At 38.0% G+C, this 21,377-nt stretch overlaps 1 protein-coding gene across 7 annotated transcripts in view; it reads left to right on the top strand.

Annotated features, from left to right (window-relative positions):
* The window catches only part of golga4 (golgin A4), a 98,934-nt gene that overhangs the window by 56,655 nt on the left and 20,902 nt on the right, over positions 1–21,377 (top strand). For 3 of the 7 annotated variants that reach the window (XM_001921263.9, XM_005157071.6, XM_073920316.1), the window contains 6 exons: positions 34–155; positions 3,776–3,906; positions 4,376–4,462; positions 13,170–13,187; positions 14,907–14,975; positions 18,534–18,609. In XM_001921263.9, coding sequence (XP_001921298.3) covers positions 34–155; positions 3,776–3,906; positions 4,376–4,462; positions 13,170–13,187; positions 14,907–14,975; positions 18,534–18,609 — 503 coding nt within the window. Of the gene's footprint in view, positions 1–33; positions 156–3,775; positions 3,907–4,375; positions 4,463–13,169; positions 13,188–14,906; positions 14,976–18,533; positions 18,610–18,672; positions 19,006–21,377 lie in introns of those variants that run through there. The other 4 variants (XM_073920317.1, XM_073920314.1, XM_073920313.1 and 1 more) reach the window with 2 other exon arrangements.

Raw genomic sequence — 21,377 nt, 5'->3', positions numbered from 1 at the left:
TCATATTGATGGTGATCTTACGTTTTTAAACAGGCTTGAAATGGAAGACATGGAAATGAAACACAACTCTGCTCTCAAGCAGTTAATGAGGGAGTTTAACACCCAAATGGCCCTGAAGGAAAAGGAACTGGAAGGTTCAGTAAAAGAAACCATTGGTAAGTCTGGCATATTACTTGTTTATAGGAGTCTTCTAGAACCTTCTTGCCCAACAATGCACCTGCACTGTTTCATTGTTCTTTATATCAGTGCACATAATTTCTGTTCTGCCTTAAGTTGTAAGATTTCTGTCTGAGAGCATTCATGTCACAATAGTTCCCTATTCAGCTAGAATGAACCAAGTGCTAGTTCAGAGCTAGTGCTCCTGCTGGTTTTGGTCCGGTTTGTCTATACGCTTATTTCACGCGGCCGCCATTTTAAAGAACCAAAGCGAGGCTGCGGTGGGAAGAAACAAGAAAGTATAGGACCAGCACTGTAAACATTGCAGTAACATGCTGTGTACTACAAACCTCCAGCTGTTGTCGAGATTTCAAAATACAGAAATGGTGTAACCACCACTTTAATATTATTCAGTAAGTTTGTTTTAAACGATTAAAAGCAATTTAGCATAAAACAAGATCACAATCTCAGTGATATGCTCAAGTGTCCTCCTAGGCTTCAGCTCATGGCACTAGTAAAACACAGTGAGGACACTTTCCTGATTCAGCCTATGTAACCCGGTGAGTGATAAAACACTGCAGTCATCTGTAGCACGCCCTCGAGTTATCTGTATTAGTGTTGTCCTGGTACTGAAGTTTTAAACCCGGCTGTTTCCCGCTAACATGGAAGCGCTGCTGAGCGCGGATGACTCGACTGATCTTCACGGCTTTGCGCTTCAGTCTCCGTGTATCTGTGTTTGGTTTGCACTCAGTTTACCGCTCTTCACCCAGTGCAAACACAGACACACGGACTGGAGCACGAAGCAGCTGTCAAGATCAGTCGAGTCATCAAGCAGATTGCTCGACTCGTCTGTGTTTGTGCTCAGTATACAGCGGTGGGTGAACTGATGACCTTCTCGGCCAATCACAGTCATTTCTGTTGAACACGTGACCACAATGGCAAATCAGCGCTGTTTAAGAAAGCCATCAACAGTGCCTTAATTGTTAGCGTGAAATTGCCGTTTTTTCTTTTAATTCAGTAACGTGACAAGTCTAATATAGTGAAAGAATCAGTTTATTAACTTGAGTTTGATAAATGGCATCTAAAACGTGTGTTTGGGAAAGAAAACATTAGCTAACCAGTGCCATTTCCCTTAACTTAGCTAAAAATAAGCTCTGATATCCCTTTTTACATTCACCATTCATTCAGAATCGACCTTCGGGTCATCCGGAAGGCGGAGAAATGATAAATTTGTGTCATTTTATCTTCGCTGATAAGATATACAGCCAGTTACACAACATTCCTATGTAACTCCCAATGATACTTCCGCAGCCTCGATTTCGCTTTTGAAAATGGCAGCCGCGTGAAATCAGTCTATTGAACCCTCTGGGTGCTTTCACATCATTTGGTCTGGATCAAGAGCAACACATGATGCACTGTAGCATTTTTCTGCTATTTTGAGTCCTTTTCACACCCAAAATTTGGTTTGCTTTGGTTCGAAACAGTTGAAAAGAACCAAAATGCAGTCATGTGACAACATCCACATCACTCATTGGCCAGATGTTATTGAACGCATTTCCTAAACTGCTTTTCTATTGGTCAGAATTAACATGCAGGAAAATGCCAATGGAACTCCCCCAAGTAAACAAGCCAGCAGACACAAAATGTCGCTTTTTACTATAAAGGGATGGCTGCATTGGTTTATTGTATCCCTGCTCATAGTATACTTTATAGTTTGTATACATCCCTTTAGACAAACTATACATTTCAAGAATGAAGTGCGGCTGCAGCTGGAAAACAATGTTTTAATGCATTGCAAATGACGAAGACGCATCGCAAGTCACTTCAGGAGGAGGCGTGAACTACTTTAGCAAAATTGCGACATGGATTTATTTAGCAAAATTGCGACGACTCCTGTGTGGAGTTTCCAGGTGCTCTGGTTTCCCCCACAGTCCAAACACATGCGCTCTACGTGAATTGAATAAACTAAATTGGCTGTAATGTATGTGTGTGAATACGAGAGTGTATGGGTGTTTCTTAATGTTGGGTTGCTGCAGGAAGGGCATCCGCTGTGTAAAACATGCTGGAAAAGTTGGCGTTTCATTCCGCTGTTGATAAAGGGACTAAGCTTAAGGAAAAGAAATGAATGAATTGTTCACCTAGAAGTAAAAATGTAGTCTTTCATTTATATTGCTGCTGAGACTGCAGCTCTACACAAGACTTTTGGCCAGCAGAGAAATTAAAATAATCATGCCAAACTGAGTCTGGTTCTCACAAGGTTTTTTTTCTTCACTCTCCTATTGGTGAAGTTTTTTTCCCTCTCCGCTGTCGCCACTGGCTTGCATGGTTCAGGATCTGAAAAGCTACTCATCGATGAATTTGCTCTTCAGTGTTTGGACTCTTAGTAATGACTTCAAACCACACTGAACTGAGCTAAACTGAACTGAACTTAGGGTGCTTTCACACCTGTGAATCGATTCAGTTGTTCTGAAACAGAGATTACAATTGTTACATTGTTGCTCTTTACTCTTGGAGCGGTTCGCTTTCAAACTGCAAAGTTTCTAATCGGACCAAAAGAGCTAAAACAAGTCACGTGCGAGTAAACTCTCCTCACATTGGTCAGAGTGTCAGGGTTTATTTTGCAGCGTCCCGCTAAGCTGTCAGGAGAGGTGGTGGTTTAGTGGTGATTGACAGGGTGCGCGCGCGACGTGTCTGAGGAGAGATGCGGTGGGGAGGGGTGAGAAGGGTGCGCGACGATGCCTATTTGAGGACCGGGAGGGAGATGCGAGATTTCCGGGAGATCATCACTCGTTTGCGGGCATCCGGAGACTCGCGAAACTTCCCGCTCTACTCATAATTCTCTCTTCATATAGCCGTATGCCTATTACATATCCATAAAACACTGTGATATAACCGCGCTCGGATCGGATCGCTTTCTCAGTGCAATCAAACCGCTCCAGGGTTCGTTTTAATCGAGCCGAGACCACCTCACTCAAGCGATCTCGGAGCGATTACTTTGGCGCGGAACAGAGCGCAATTGCCCTGTTCACATATGCCAAACGAACCGCGCTAACTGGGCAAACGAGACACGTTCCGAAACAAAAGTGTAGGTGTGAAAGCACCCTTAAACATTAAAAACTAAACTACCCTGATCCAGTTACTATGACAATTTATGTGAAGCTGCTTTGACACAGTCTACATTGTAAAAGCGCTATACAAATAAAGCTGAATTAAATTGAATTGAATATTAAAATGAGCATTATGAACACTCTGCTTGTCTTCTTTTGTGTTTCACACATTAATAACCGTATGAATTTCTTTCGTTTGTGGAAGTACAAGAGTTTACAATCTTGAATGAAGTATTCCTTTGAGTAAAATTTAAAAAAAATCTTGTTAAAGATACCGAATAAAATCTTGGAAAGCATTGTTGACATGAACAAAAAACGTTTTCATAGTTGGTCTCATTTTCTGATTTACTGACCTTCAGGAAATGTGAGAGATGGAATTCATAACTGATTCACCATGTGTTTTCAATCCTGCCATGTTTTCCTTTCAGTCTGGAAATGAGTGTTGTACACTCACTTTATGGTGACCTTCATGTCTTCTTACTGTACTTTTTTTGTTTGTTATATCCACGCAGAGAAAGCTCAGTGTGTTGAAACGGAGCTTATAGAAAGCCATCGAGATGAAGTCAGTCAGCTTCAGAAAATAATCTCTCAGAAGGAAGAAGACCTAAACAGAACGGTTCAACGCTACGAGCAGGTCCTTCAGGTACAGCCAAATAAAGTGAAACCGTAGCTTTGTGTTTAACTGTGAGATACCTGATAAATGGCTAGCAGATGCTTCAGATAATACAACTTTATAGAAAGACATTGGCACTAGAGGAATTCTCTGAGGAGTTTATTGCCTTTTGCTTAATTCCAGCACATAGTCTGTAAGTTCAAGTTTCAGCTAATAGTTTGTTTATCATCAGGAAACACTTACCTCAGTCACCTAGCACCTCAAACCCCTCCGAGAGCTGTAGTGAATGATACAGACCGTATGCTGATGCTTACATCCAGCCTGATAGAGAAGCACACTAACTATTTGTCATAGGATTATTTCCGCATTCTCTAGATCTAATTGTTTACCTGTGCATTTTATGACCCAAGTTTATTAGCTGAAAATGAACTAGTATGGCAGCTCTGTGAACTGAGTGAGGCTGAAATGTACGCTTGCTCAGCATTAGTTCTTCCTGCAGAGTCGTGAGGTGGAGATGGGGGACCGCGTGTGGGAGGTGCAGAAGGAGCTGGAGGAGCTGCAGCAGAGGAGTCTCAGCGGCCCACAGGTACAAACACTGCCTATGCAACAGCTCATTCGCAATCACATTCAGTCATTTAGCAGATGCTTTTGGTCAAAGTGACTTAAAATTGAGGAGGCAGTCAGCAATTCAACAAGAAGAGGCAATACACACAACAAGTGCTGATTATACAAGGGAACTTTTTGTTCTCAGAGAATTTAGTGATAGAATTAGAAGTGGGGGGGGGAGTGTGTTTTTTACGGAGAGAGTGTTTTTACAGGTGGTTTGTCAAGCCTACTCACCTGTGTGAAGCACACTTCATAAACGCACAAGGTTTTTTTTTTATATATGGAGTGATTAAAAAATGTGTCTGGTGCAAAAATGGTTATATGGTTATTTATTAGAAGAGTAGTTTTTAGATTTAATTCAATTTTCAAAACTTAAATATCTGTCTGTCTATATATTTGTCTTTCTACCTGCCTATCTATCATTCTGTCTATCATTTCATCTATTATTCTACCATTCTGTCGTTCCATTGTTATGTTTTTCTAATGATCATATTGTCTATCTATTGTTCTGTAGTTTATCCCTCTTTGCTCTATCTATTTTTCTATTGTCCCATCCATCCATCCATCCATTCATCCTTGAGCTTTTATTTGTTGATTGATTGATTTTGTTTTATCGATTTTCAATCTATTGTTCTATAGTTTTATCATTCTGTCTATTGTTCCATGCATCATTCTTTGCTCTATTTATTGTTATATTATTCCATCCATCCAGTTTTTATTTGTAGTTTCATCCATCCATCCAATAGTTTCATCCATCATTTCACTCATCCATCCAGTCCAAACATCCATCCATCCAGTCCAAACGTCCGTCTGTCCATCCATCCATCCATTAATTTTTTTCATCCATCCATCCATTCATCCATCCATCTAATAGTTTCATTCATCCTTTCTCTCATCCATCCAGTCCAAACATCCATTCATCCATCCATCCATCGTTCTTTTATTTATTCCATCCATCCAGTCCAAACATCCATCCATCCATCCATCCATTTTTTTCATCCATTCATTCATACATTCAATAGTTCCATCCATCCATCCATCCGTTTTTCATTCATCCATCCATCTATCCAATAGTTTCATCCATTCATTAACTCATCCATCCATCCAGTCCAAACATCCATCCATCCAGTCCAAACATCCATCCATCCATCCATCCAGTCCAAACATCCATCCATCCATCCATCCAGTCCAAAGATTTATTTTTTATCCATTCATCCATCCATCCGTCTTTTGTTTATTCCATCCGTCTGTCCATCTGTCCATTAATTTGTTCAGTATTTTCATTCACATCCAGTCAATACATCCATCCATCTATCCATCTTTTGCTTATTCCATCCATCCATCTTTTGTGTTTTCCGGTTTTATTGGTTGATTGATTGATTTAGATATATTGATCTGTTATTAGGCATCTTGATCTGTTGTTTTATCGTACTCAGTTGTTCTATTATTTCATCTGGCCGTTCATTCACCCGTCCACCCACCAACTAGATAAATGAAATCTCCATAGCAAAAATGATATACCCTTTCTGTACATCATGTACATTTTCTAAATAATAATCATAATTATAATAATATATGTGAATATTTTATTCAAGTTTTGAGATGTTTTAGTTTTTGTGATATTTTCATTGATATATTAACTAATACAATACATGGTACACTATATGTTACATTTATTAAAATTTAAAATTAGCTTTTGCTGTTCCATTCGAATATTCGCCATTAGTCTTCATCCTCAGCATTTGAGCATGAAATATTACATATATCTGGGAAATTCTAACATGCAAAACTAACGCTAGATTCCCATCTGGGTTTGATTTATTTATTTATTTTTCTCTCTCTCTCCATGTGCATCTGTGCATGTTTTTGATGTCAGACACATGTGCTGAAACTTTTTGTGTTCTGATCAGTGTTCTCTTATGAATTATGCTTTGTTGTGTTTCTCGTTCAATAAAAGCTTCTGCTAAATTAACAAAAATAAATAGCTTACACTTTACAATTAGGTTCCATTAGATTAGTATTTACCAACATTAACTAATTATAAACAATACTTGTAGAGCATTTGTTAATCTTAGTTCAACCTTAACCAATGCATGATTAACATCTAAAATCATGCTTTTAACATTAAAGCACCTTGAGTTAACATGAACTAATAATGAACAACTGTGTTTACTTATAGACAAGTTTGCTTACATAGCAAATTTCATACACAATGGTAATTCAGAGTGCTTTACTGAAATAAGAATAAAAGAAAAAAAATAAAGATAAAGCAAATTAAAATGTGTTAAACAGGTTATAAATGAATGAAAAATATAAGAAAGACATAATAGTACGGTATGTGGGGCATAGCACAGTGCTCATTCAGTAAAGGCACAGCTAAACAGATGTGTTTTCAGTCTTGATTTGAATGTATCTAATGTTGGAGCACATCTGATCATTTCTGGAATGCATTAACTAACTTTAACTAATACAACCTTATTGTAGGTGGCACAGTGGCTCAGTGGTTAGCACTGTCGCCTCACAGCAGGAAGATCGCTGGTTTGAGTCCCGGCTGGGTCAGTTGGCATTTCTGTAGTAGGAGTTTGCATGTTCTCCAAGTGTTGGCGTGTGGTTTTCTCCGGGTGCTTCAGTTTCCTCCACAGTTTAAACACATGTGCTATAGGTGAATTGGGTAAACAAAATTGGCCATAGTGTATTTGTGTGTATGAATGTGAGCGTTTATGGGTGTTTCCCAGTACCGGGTAGCGGCTGGAAGGGCATCCACTGTGTAAACATATGCTAGAATAGTTGACAGTTCATTCCACTGTGGCGACCCCTGGTAAATTAGGGACTAAGCTGAAGGATGAATGAATAAACCCCAGTGTAAAGGTGTTACCAATAAATACAAATCTCAATTAAAGCTGCAAGCAGCAATGATAGGGACCTCGCACCGGGGCTCACCGACGCCCGGTGACCTTACGATGACAGCGAACAGCGAACAATATTAATTTAAGCCAATATATAAAAAAAATCTAAGAAACTCACAGATTTATGCCAAACTTCCTCCTGTCAGCAGGTGGCGCTATAACTCTGACTTAAGATTGGCATGTAGATGTCTTCCGGAGAGGAATCTTATCAACCATGTGAAGTTTCAGGCACATGGGACATTGTGTGGCTGAGTTATAAGCCAAACTACCTTCTGCCAGCAGGTGGCATTATGACTGACTCAATATTGTTATGTGGATGTGTTCAGGAGCGGACTTTTATCAACCATGTGAAGTTTCAGGCAGATCAGAGATTGTGTGGAGATTGTGTTTTAAGACAAACTACATTCTGCCAGCAGGTGGCGCTATGAAAGACTCAATATTATTATGTAGATGTGTTTAGGAGAGGACTTTCATCCACCATGTGACATTTTAGGCAGATCTGACATTGTGTGGCCGAGTTATAAGCCAAAATTACTTCTGCCAGCAGGTGGCGCTATGACTCTGACTCAATATTACTATGTAGATGTGCTCAAGAGATGACTTTCATCAACCATGTGAAGTTTCAGGCAGATCGGACATTGTGTGGCCGAGTTACAAGCCAAACTATCTTCTGCCAGCAGGTGGCGCTATGACTGACTCAATATTGTTATGTGGATGTGTTCAGGAGAGGACTTTTATCAATCATGTGAAGTTTCAGGCAGATCAGACATTGTGTGGTTGAGTTATAAGGAATTCCTGTTTCATGGCGAAGCGTTGAGGTTTGTCATGCCACCACAGACACGCCCCTCTGCAAAAACTCTAGATCTTCACAATATATCATCGCTAGAGCTTTCAGATGACACCACTCTATTTTGGTGCTGATACGGGAAAGTTTGCGGTAGGAGTTTGTTACAGTGTCAACATGTCATTTCCTGTGGCCAGCAGGTGGCGCTATAACTGTAACTGGATATCGGCACGTAAACCTGTTCAGGTCAGGACTGTTATTAAACGTGTGAATTTTGAGGCAGATCGAATATTGCATGCCTGAGTTATAACGACTTCCTGTTTTGTGGAGAATTATCAACGTTTGCGAGGCCGCCACGGACACGCCCATCGATGAAAACTCTAAAGCTTCGCAATTTAACATCACCAAGGCTTTAAGATGACAAAACCCAATTTTGGTGTTTATCAGATAAAATCCCTAGGAGGAGTTTGTTAAAATACAACGCCTGAAAATGGCAAAAGCGCCACTTTTTCGCCATAGGAAGTTAAAAATATCCGACTTCCTGTTGGGTTTGAGATATGGCTCCAAGAGACTTTTTCGTATGTTTTGGCATGTTTGAGGTGTGTGCCAATTTTCGTGCATGTGCGTGATTCGTAGATTGGGGGCTCGTCCGTTTAATTTTTCTAGGTGGCGCTGTCGAGTCATTTTGCCACGCCCACTTCAATATTGTTATGTGGATGTGTTCAAGAGATGACGTTTATCAACCATGTGAAGTTTCAGGCAGATCGGACATTGTGTGGTTGTGTTATAAGGACTTCCTGTTCCATGGCGAAGCGTTGTGGTTTGTCATACCGCCACGGACACGCCCCTCTGCGAAAACTCTAGATCTTCACAATATAACATCGCTAGAGCTTTCAGATGACACCACTCAATTTTGGTGCTGATACGATAAAATTTGTGGGAGGAGTTTGTTACTCCGTAAATCATGTCATTTCCTGTGGCCAGCAGGTGGCGCTGTAACTGTATCTGGATATTGGCATGTAAACCTGTTCAGGTCAGGACTCTTATCAAGTGTGTGAATTTTGAGGCAGATCGGGTAATGCATGCCTGAGTTATAACGACTTCCTCTTTTGTGGCGAATCGTCAAAGTTTGCGAGGCCGCCACGGACACGCCCATCGACGAAAACTCTAAAGCTTCGCAATTTAACATCGCCAAGGCCTTTAGATGACAAAACCCAATTTTGGTGTCGATCGGATAAAATCCCTAGGAGGAGTTCGTTAAAATACAACGCCTGGAAATGGCAAAAACGCCACTTTTTCGCCGCAGGAAGTTAAAAATATCCGACTTCCTGTTGGGTTTGAGATATGGCTCCAAGAGACTTTTTCGTATGTTTTGGCACGTTTGAGGTGTGTGCCAATTTTCGTGCATGTGCGTGATTCGTATATCGGGGGCTCGTCCGTTTAATTTTTCTAGGTGGCGCTGTCGAGTCATTTTGCCACGCCCACTTCCGAAGCCCATAACAAACGTAAATTTTCGCCACTTCTGAGGCGTGTGCAAAGTTTCGTGAGTTTTCGGGCATGTTTAGCCCCTCAAAACCGCGATTCATTCCGCGGAAGAAGAAGAAGAAGAAGAAGAAGAATAATTAAAGCTGCAAGCAGCGATGATAGGGACCTCGCACCCGGGCTCACCGCCGCCCGGTGGCCTCAGGATGACAGAGAACAGTGAACTATAACAATTTAAGCCGATATATCTAAAAAACCTGAAAAATCCACAGATTTATGCCAAACTTCCTCCTGTCAGCAGGTGGCGCTATGACTGTGACTCAAGATTGTTATGTAGATGTCTTCAGGAGAAGAATTTTATCAACCATGTGAAGTTTCAAGCAGTTCTGACATTGTGTGGCTGAGTTATAAGCCAAAATACCTGTTGCCAGCAGGTGGCGCTATGACTGTGACTCAATATTAGCATGTAGATGTCTTCAGGAGAGGACTTTTATCAACCATGTGAAGTTTCAGGCAGATCGGACATTGTGTGGTTGAGTTATAAGGACTTCCTGTTCCATGGCGAAGCGTTGAGGTTTGTCATGCCGCCACAGACACGCCCCTCTGCAAAAACTCTAGATCTTCACAATATATCATCGCTAGGGCTTTCAGATAACACAACCCAAATTTGGTGCTGATACGAAAAAATTTATGGGAGGAGTTTGTTACGATGTAAAACATGTCATTTCCTGTTGCCAGCAGGTGGCGCTATACCTGTATCTGGATATCGGCATGAAAACGTGTTCAGGTCAGGACTCTTATCAAGCGTGGGAATTTTGAGGCAGATCTGATAATGCATGCTTGAGTTATAACGACTTCCTGTTTTGTGGCAAATCGTCAAAGTTTGCGAGGCCGCCACGGACACGCCCATCGACGAAAACTCTAAAGCTTCGCAATTTAACATCGCCAAGGCCTTTAGATGACAAAACCCAATTTTGGTGTCGATCGGATAAAATCCCTAGGAGGAGTTCGTTAAAATACAACGCCTGGAAATGGCAAAAATGCCACTTATTTGCCGCAGGAAGTTAAAAATATCCCACTTCCTGTTGGGTTTGAGTTATGGCTCCAAGAGACTTTTTTGTATGTTTTGGCGTGTTTGAGGTGTGTGCCAATTTTCGTGCATGTGCGTGATTCGTAGATCAGGGGCTCATCCGTTTAATTATTATAGGTGGCGCTGTCGAGTCATTTTGCCACGCCCACTTCAATCTTGTTATGGGGATGTGTTCAGGAGAGGACTTTTATCAACCATGTGAAGATTCAGGCAGATTGGACTTTGTGTGGTTGAGTTATAAGGACTTCCTGTTCCATGGCGAAGCGTTGAGGTTTTTCATGCCGCCACGGACACGCCCCTCTGCAAAAACTCTAGATCTTCAAATTATATCATCGCTAGAGCTTTCAGATAACACCACTCAATTTTAGTGCTTATATGATAAAATTTGTGGGAGGAGTTTGTTACTCTGTAAAACATGTCATTTCCTGTGGCCAGCAGGTGGTGCTATAACCGTATCTGGATATTGGCATGTAAACGTGTTCAGGTCAGGACTCTTATCAAGCGTGGGAATTTTGAGGCAGATCTGATAATGCATGCTTGAGTTATAACGACTTCCTGTTTTGTGGCAAATCGTCAAAGTTTGCGAGGCCGCCACGGACACGCCCATCGACGAAAACTCTAAAGCTTCGCAATTTAACATCGCCAAGGCCTTTAGATGACAAAACCCAATTTTGGTGTCGATCGGATAAAATCCCTAGGAGGAGTTTGTTAAAATACAACGCCTGGAAATGGCAAAAACGCCACTTTTTGGCCGCAGGAAGTCAAAAATATCCAATTTCCTGTTGGGTTTGAGATATGGCTCCAAGAGACTTTTTCGTATGTTTTGGCATGTTTGAGGTGTGTGCCAATTTTCGTGCATGTGCGTGATTCGTGGATCGGGGGCTTGTCCGTTTAAATTTTCTAGGTGGCGCTGTCGAGTCATTTTGCCACGCCCACTTCAATATTGTCATGGGGATGTGGTCAGGAGAAGAATTTAATCAACCATGTGTAGTTTCAGGCAGATCGGACATTGTGTGGTTGAGTTATAAGGACTTTCTGTTCCATGGCGAAGCGTTGAGGTTTGTCATACCGCCACAGACACGCCCCTCTGCAAAAACTCTAGATCTTCACAATATATCATCGCTAGAGCTTTCAGATAACACTACCCAATTTTGGTGCTGATACGATAAAATTTGTGGGAGGAGTTTGTTACAGTGTAAAACATGTCATTTCCTGTGCCCAGCAGGTGGCGCTATACCTGTATCTATATGTTGGCATGTAAACGTGTTTTGGTCAGGACTCTTATCAAACGTGTGACTTTTGAGGCAGATCGGATAATGCATGCCTGAGTTATAACGACTTCCTGTTTTGTGGCGAATCGTCAAAGTTTGCGAGGCCACCATGGACACGCCCATCGACGAAAACTCAAAAGCTTCGCAATTTAACATCGCCAAGGCCTTTAGATGACAAAACCCAATTTTGGTGTCGATCGGATAAAATCCCTAGGAGGAGTTCGTTAAAATACAACGCCTGGAAATGGCAAAAACGCCACTTTTTCGCCACAGGAAGTCAAAAATATCCAACTTCCTGTTGGATTTGAGATATGGCTCCAAGAGACTTTTTCGTATGTTTTGGCATGTTTGAGGTGTGTGCCAATTTTCGTGCATGTGCGTGATTCGTATATCGGGGGCTCGTCCGTTTAAATTTTCTAGGTGGCGCTGTCGAGTCATTTTGCCACACCCTTTTCCGAGACCCATAATAAACGTAAATTTTCGCCACTTCTGAGGCGTGTGCAAAGTTTCGTGAGTTTTCGGGCATGTTTAGCCCCTCAAAACCGCGATTCATTCCGCGGAAGAAGAAGAAGAAGAAGAAGAAGAATAATAAGAAACGGAGCAATTCCAATAGGGCCTTGCACCGTTCGGTGCTCGGTCCCTAATAATAAACAGAGCAATTCCAATAGGGCCTACGCACCGTTTCGGTGCTCGGTCCCTAAAAATGACCCTTGACTGCTAATCCTCACAAGCTACACTCTGAACTCTCTAGTGACAAAAGCGATTTGTAAATCACTTAATTTTCCCAGTTGCAGTGTAATAATCTCGCTCCAGAAGAGCTTGTAGGAATGAATTTCCTGGAGAGGTTTGGTATGCATCCCTGAGAAAGAGGCCTTAAACAGACAGACTCTGTTCTCAATTAACCCCTCTGAGAGCATCCTGAGCTGTTAGATTTATGCCTCAGTGCCGCTCTCATGCTTGGAGAGAGGCAAAAGTTGAGCCTTGTTCTGGATAAAGTGGTCCTCATGTGTGTTCGCTCTCTCAGACACGCACCTCTGCATTTTTACACTCTGATGCCACATGGTTTAATATAATTTGATACGGTTGGAATGTTTTGGTTGTTGATTAAAGTGTGATGATGTTGTTGTTTGATTTGATTTTGTTTTGTGTTTCAGGGTCTCGATGAGTTAAAGGTAAGATTTATTTTTTTGTTTAATTATCTCCATTTGTTTTGACTGTTTTAAAGCTTGCCAAGCTTATATATTCCAAAATAATTATGAAGAAATGAATAATTTTATTGAGCAATGTATAGCAGAAGACAGTAGAGATGTTTATAATGTTAAAAGATTTTTATTTCGTATAAATTCTGGTGCTTTGCACTTTCTGTTCATCAAAAAAATTATAAAAATGACTGAAGACTGGAGTAACGATACTGAAAATACAGCTTTGAATCATAAAAATAAATGTTGTTTTTAAATAAAGTACATAATCTTTATTTTAAATAGTAATAATATTTTAAAGGATAGTTTTTTTATGATTTATATTTTTATTTATTTATATTATTTATATTTTAATATCTAAATAATGCCTTGCTCGCTTAAAAACAACATTGTCATTTAATTCAGCATGCATAGTTGAGAGAGTAATGATGTTTATAATATTAAGATTTTTATTTCGCATAAATGTTGTTATTTTGTTCTTTCTAATCATCAAAAAAGGATTTCTGAATGATCTTGTGGCACAAGTAAAGTTGCTGAAAATACACCATTGATTCACAAAAACAAGAAAATGTAGTTATTAAATAGATTGAACCTTTATTTTAATTAGTAATATTGTTTAACACATTTGATAGTGTTGTTGTATTTTTATTATATAAATAAATTCTTGCTGACTTTAGCAACATTATATATATTTTTTAGCATGGATAGAGACTGTGGAGATGTTTTTAATGTTAAAAATATATATTTCAATTAAATTTTGTTACTTCGCAGTGTTTTTAGAAATATATGTTGTTTTTAAATACATTTAAGTAAGTAAGTTAACCTTTTATTTTAAATGGTAAAATTATTACAAAATCTTTCCATTTTTATTATACAGTAGAGATGTTTTTAATGTAATATATATATATATATATATATATATATATATATATATATATATATATATATATACACACACACACACACATACATATACATATACATATACATATATATATATATATATATATATATATATATATATATATTGTTTATTTATTTACTTTTTAAAAATCTGTTACTTAATCTGTCTGGTTCTCAAATCTGATTGGCTGATATATATATAAATATATATATATATATATATATATATATATATATATATATATATATATATATATATATATATATATATATATATATATATATATATATATATATATATATATATATATATATTTATTTACTTTTAAAAAATCTGTTACTTAGCACTTTCTTTTTTTATCAAAAAGTGATGTGTGAATAATCATGTGAAACTGAACACTGGAGTAATGATGCTGAAAATCCAGCTTTAAATCGCAAAAATAAATGTTGTTTTAAAATATATTTAACTTTATTACATTTATTTGAAATAGTAATATATTTTTACTGTAGTTTTGATCATATAAATGAGCTTTTGTGACTTAACGAAAACATTAGCATTTTATTCTGTATAAATTCTGTTACTGTTATAAAAGGAATTGCAAAAATCATATTGATGTAGACATCCTTTATTCTAACTACTGATAATATTTCACAATTTCTGCCATTTTTGTTGTATTATTAATCAAATAAATGAAGTTTTGCTGACATAAAAACAGCAACCTTTTGAATAGTAGTTTACCTCTACAGTTTGCTCTTATTTGTGTCTGCTTTCTCTCTTTCACCATTCAGGTTCATCTAGCAGAAAAGACGACCATGTTAAGCGAGGCCAAGCTAAAGGAGCAGGAATACCATGACCGGGTAAGTGAAGAGGTAAACTAACAAAGACAGACAGTTTAGTTGGATATCTGTCAGTACCGCTAAACCGGATGACTAATTTTTCAGGTAGCTAGCTATAAACATTGTTGACAGTTTCACTAACGTTCCCAGCAGGATTATCTTTCTCTGTCATGACAGCAGTTGACCTGAAAGAAAAAAAAAAAACTGAGCAGTTGCTTTAGCAAACATGAGCATCGCATATGAAGACAATGTAGAAGAGAAAAAAAGTTTTACCATCCCGTCACGTTCCCATCTGTGTAAAACCCAGAGATTAGATTCATTACACCGCACATCTGTTTACTCTTATTTGAACTTTACAAACAGTATCATGCTGTTTCTCTCACCCCACACAAACGCAAACACACACGAGGAGCCACACACACTGGACATGCCTGTGTTTTTATGACCCCACTTCACCCTGGGCAATACGCTTTAGTTAATTGGGGGACCAGTGTTGGAGAAGTTATTCAGAATAATGGCCTCACCTACATTATTTTTACTATTTTTAAATGGTAGTGCTTCAAGTGTTTTCGTTCTTCAGGCATCTGATCATTACATTCAGAAAAATATATATATTACAGATGTAACGATACGCGTATTTATATTGAACCGTTCGGTACGAGACTTTCGGTTCGGTACGCATTACAAACCGAACGATTCAGACTAATATCTAAAAAGATAAAAGAGAATAAGTGTACAAAATATAATGTTTTCAATGCAACAAGGCATCCCAAATGACGTGACAGGCAACAAGCTGCCTTCCCCGCCCACCCTACAAACACTTCTCCAGTCAGGCACAAGCTGCACTAGCTCGCAAAATGGCTAGTAACGTTAATGTAATCCTCTTATAACCAACAGCGTGTCTGGCGTTTGGGGGTTCTTTGGTTTCCCTGTAATTTATGAGGGTGATGGCAAGAGAGTGGTGGAAAAAAACAATGACATCTGCTATGACAGTATATATATATATATATATATAAATATATATATATATATATATATATATATATATATATATATATATATATATATATATATATATATATATATATATATATATATATATATATATATATATCTGTCTGATTCTCAAATCTGATTTGCTGATAGCCGTGTGATATTCTGCAATATCAGAACTCCTACAGCCTATTTACCCTTTGTGTATTACTCCGCCCACATACAGCCAGCAAAAAGCAGACACTACAGATCTAAAGTTTAAAAGATGCACGCTCAACTGTTTAACTGTCAGCTTATGATTTGAATCCAATGTGGAAGAAAGTAGTTCCTCATACAAAAGGGTTTTTGAAACTCTCCATGTTTGATTTTGTTTTTATATACACAATTATGCCGTCAAACTGTTGTATAAACGCGATATCACACTTGTAGCAGTGCAATATGGCTGGATATCGGCACTGGTGGGGGCACTAAGGCACTCGGCCTGTGGCCTCGTGCCATCGCACACATCCCACTGATATACAGTGCTGATATACAGCCATATTGCACTGCTACTCGTGTGATATTGCTCATATATATATATATATATATATATATATATATATATATATATATATATATATATAGATATAGATATAGATAGATAGATAAGGCAACATGATCATTCTTTTAATTGTCCACTGCTAGGAAATTTTATAAATATGACGCGACCCCCCCCACAGAGCTCGCTGAGACCCCTTGTGGGCCGGGACCCCACCTGTTGGGAACCGCTTGTGTAGAACTGTAGGATATTAATCTATATAATATTAGGATTAGATACTAATTACTAATATAGTAATTAGAATATTAGTCCTGCACAACATATTGTTTCAGCATCGATTATGCAATGTGTGCATCTGCAATAGTCGCATCGCAAAATATGCAACGTTAAGTATAAGTTAAAGTTAATCAGGACCTACAGAACACTTTGTAGAGTCAATGTTAAGTTTAACCGTAATAGTGTAATTTTTTTATCTGCATGTGTTTAAGGCCAGTGACAGAGTATTTCAAGAGATTTTAATACATTTGGGCACAAAACAATATAATGTTTGGAGGTCTAACAAACATTATTTGTATGTAATTATTTATAGGATTTATTTATTTACTTTTTTAGTCTTATTTCTAGTCAAAATATCTACATTTCAAATTGAAAATAAGATTATTTTATTTTTTAGATACATTTTGGATTTTTTAGATATTTGGACTTGAAACCAGACAAAGCAAAGTAAAAGTATTTTAGTTTTTAGGGTGAATTGTTACTTAAATTAAAGTGTTTCTAAAAAACTTTTACTCTGTTTGGTAAAATAACCTTGATGGTAAAATGTTTTTTATACATACAGTCTAAGGGCCCTATCATACACCCGGCGCAGTGTGGCGCAAGGCGTGGCGCAGTAGTCTTTTGGTAGTTTTGAGGCGTTGCGCTACGTTGTTTAAATAGCAAATGCATTAGCGCTCATTTGTGCGCCCATAGGCGTTCTGGTCTAAAAAGGAAGGCGTTCTGAGGCGGACTGCTGGCGCGTTGCTATTTTGAGAAACTAAAATAGATTTTTCATTAGACCAAAACTAACCCGGTCTAAACTCCAGAGTCGCGCCTCGCTTACACACTGCTTAATACGCACAAGAGAATAATAATCAAATATCTTTACATATGAAAAAATGTAAATATTAAGGATATATATAGGATATAATAAGAATAGATATAGGATATAAATATAAAGGATTAAAATATTACAAAACATATTATTTTCTAGCCTACATAAATATGAAAAATCACTGCTTTTATGTCTTCTTCATCTTTTTCAGTTCATTCATAACAATTTGCTTTTGTATAATGTTATTATTATTAGCAGTATCATTTAATATATCCATATTTATATTTGTTTTATTAAAAACAAGCTTAGATTTGCCCACCTGTCAGATTTTAGACCATATGGGGCATGGCAGGTGTATTTGGAAATAACTCAGTATTTTGAGCACACTTCGTTATTATTGTTCATTTATTCGTTTGCTAGAAATTAGAACTGAATTTAGAAATAGTTTTGAAATGAATATTTGCACTTAACAAACAAAAGTATTTATTTATAGGCTAATTGATGTCTGTGCGTAAAGGTTTCCCTATCCAAGAGCGAATGTGAAAGTAAATCCATTATCTCTCATTCTCGCGCAGTAGATGCTCTGTTTAACAGTTTTCTGTTAAAAACTGTTAACTGTTTGCTTGTGAAATGCTCAGTTTTTCCACTTAGACTTACTTTGCGTCCTGTAAATAGCGAATGCGCTCTTGGCTCGACGCAGCTGGCTCTTAAAGGGAATGGGAGATGAGACTCTAATTAGTTTATTCTCAAAACACACCTATAACTCATTAAGAAAATAAACTCAACCCTTTTAGACCATGCGCCTTGCGCAAAGCACATTTTCCCGTCCGTAAAATTAGCAAAAATGCGTTCTGACACGCCCTGAAAGCGTTTGCGCCCTGCGTTTTGCGTTCTGCGCATGGATCGTCAAAATAGAGCCCTAAGTTTTACACCACTTTTGTGCTTATTTTATTTTCAGATTCATGCTCTGGAGGACAAACTAAGGCGCGTCCACAAAAACGCAGTGGTTACTCACCTGGGAAGCACATATAAAGGTAAATAATCATAAACATTTTCCATAAAGATGGCAGTTTGAATGCTGTTTCATCTCACCGTAGGCAAGCAGAACAATGTTTCGTCAGCCAGCTGTTCTCCAGATGTCACCTCTGCTCTCATTTATCTGTTTATAATAAGAATTTTGAGGTTTTTAAGCTGCCTGGTGACTGTAAAATGCTTGTCAGGTATCTCCTGTAACTCCCAGAGGTTAATGAATGATGTGGCACAATGACCCTCGGTGGACAAAACCTCCTTCTCAGTCTATGAGTGCGATTATTCACTGTGCTTTTACACGCCGCTATCAATCACACACGCATATGCAGAGCTTCAACATATGGGCAGCTAGAAAATCAGGCCTTCCCTGCTGGTGTAATAAAGAGCTCATCTTTGAATCTAATGGCTTTCACAGACTGTGTTTCTCTTCGCTTCCCACGAATGACCCCAGATTCTCTGTGTTTTTGTGCTTGTGCTGTTTGGACAAGAGCAGCGTCAACATCAGCATCAAAATAACACCATTTGGGATCCTCTAGGAATGAAAGGCATGTGGGTTTCAGATGGGGATGGTTTTTTCTTTTGGGTGAACTGATCATTTAAAGGGATAAAGTTTCTTTTTTCTGTTGAACACAGAAGAAGATATTTTGAAAAATGCTAAAAAATCGTAACCAATGATTTCCGTAATAAAAAATACGATGGAAGTCAAATGGTTGTAGGTTTCCAGCTTCGTCAAGCAGGTTTGAAAGAAGTAAAAGGAGTGAAAATGTAATTACTAACATTGACTAAGTATAAATAATAATGCAAAGCATTTATTAATCATAGGTCAACATGAACTAATGCATTACTAAAATACAAAGTTGTGCTTTGTAACACAACTTTGTAGTTAATGCACTGTGAGTTAACATGAACTAACGTCATTTAACTTAAATGTCATTAACAATAATGAAGATGAATAAATACCGTAATATTTATTCTATAATTACTAATTGTTTATCCATTATAGTAAATACATTAAGTAACATAAACTCTGTGTACCCTGTACTGGGTTCGTGACGGCTTTTAATTTCGCATTCTTTACATTTTAGCAACCTAGATCACACAGAACCTAAACGGTACACTTTCAAATTTGAGTTTATAGATAGGTGTTTAATACAACACAGACAACATATACAATTATTTTAATCACTTTCAAGGGTTTTTTATGAAAATTCAAAGGGTTTAAAATAGTGCTGTCAATCGATTAAAAAAATAAACAAACAAACTAATTAATCACATTTTTTTGCAATTAATCACGATTAATCACATTTAAAAGACTGAAACTTGTAATTTTGTATTTTCAAATGTAAAATTAAAGTAAACGCAAAACAGAAAAATATAATTGTTTATTAGAATTTTTGTTTAACTTGTAACACAGATTTCTTCATGTAAACAACATACCCACAATAAACCATCCAAGATCCTGGCTTGACAGCCATATTTATTACAGAAATTAAAACACAGGCATGTTAATGCCATTTGAATTTTAAAATAATCAATACCAATAAAGAAAAAAAAATTATTTCCTAATTGGATTCGAAGTGGACTGCAAAAAATGCCAAAATAAAGGCATTGCAGATTTGGAAATTTGACAATTTTATTAATACTGTAATGAATACAAACAATTGAACTCATTGTAAAGTTGTATTGCTGATAATTGAGAACAATAGTTACAAAGTAGAAACCATTTTACTCAGTCCTCCTTTACATTCAGCCAGTTGCTAAGACTAGTCTGTTGACATTATCGGGGGACAATGTGGACCTTTTCTTTTGAATGATGTGAGAGTGAGAGCAGTCTCTCACAAGCAGAATCACTGAGTCAGCCTAATTTTGTTGCCACTGGTGCTTCGACAAGGACGTAAGAAGAATCAAGCGGTACATCAAAGGCACCCACAGGTACGCGTTGAGTTACAGCAAAGACTAATTCTTACAGGGACTTTGGTCACACCATCTTTGTACATTTAAACTACTTTGAGGGATAGGAATGGCGACGTTTAGGCATTTGTTCTTGTTGCCAGAGCATGCACGCATGCACGCACACACTTGCACACACTCGCTCACACACACAACACGCAAAGGAGAGCGCAGCCATAGCGACTCCCTTCAGATTCAACACGCACGATCGCGTTCATCAAATTAGCTTAAACTAAGCGTTCGTAAGTATGTCTGTATTTTACAAGGATTCTGACACAACAACGTGAAGCAGACGCTTTACAAAAGTTGCGTGTAGGGGGGAAACACGTCAAACTTAATAAAACATTTGAGGGTGCATGGAATCAACTTAAATGCAGAGGAATGCGCTCTCTTTGACAGCTCGCAATATGATCTGGCACTTTCAGTGAGTACATTTACATGGACACCAACACTCCGATTTTAATATGATTGAGATAATACTCTTATTAAGAGTCTACCATGTAAACATCGATTTTTGGTTACCTTAAAGGACCACCGAGTCATGAAATGCAGAGGTTTTTCTTTCCATTCGCCATGTGGTATCAAACTCTACTAAAACAAAAGTCGAAACATTAAAAATGAAACATACAAAATTGCATGAAACACTGGATAGCCTGGTGATGCGACATTAATTGTTTTATACTGAAACTTGCCTTCAAAAAGTGCTTCCTTGGTCTTATCCATATTTCTTTGCATGTTGAACACACGTCGAAAAAAACTGCAATTGCGTTAATTATTTTTAATGCATTAAATATTTCAAATTAATCGCATGCGTTAATGCACT

Source organism: Danio rerio, chromosome 13, assembly GCF_049306965.1.
Source record: "Danio rerio strain Tuebingen ecotype United States chromosome 13, GRCz12tu, whole genome shotgun sequence".
Lineage (NCBI taxonomy): Eukaryota > Metazoa > Chordata > Actinopteri > Cypriniformes > Danionidae > Danio > Danio rerio.
Note: the sequence above shows the minus strand (reverse complement) of the source record. Positions and strands in the feature narration are given on the sequence as shown.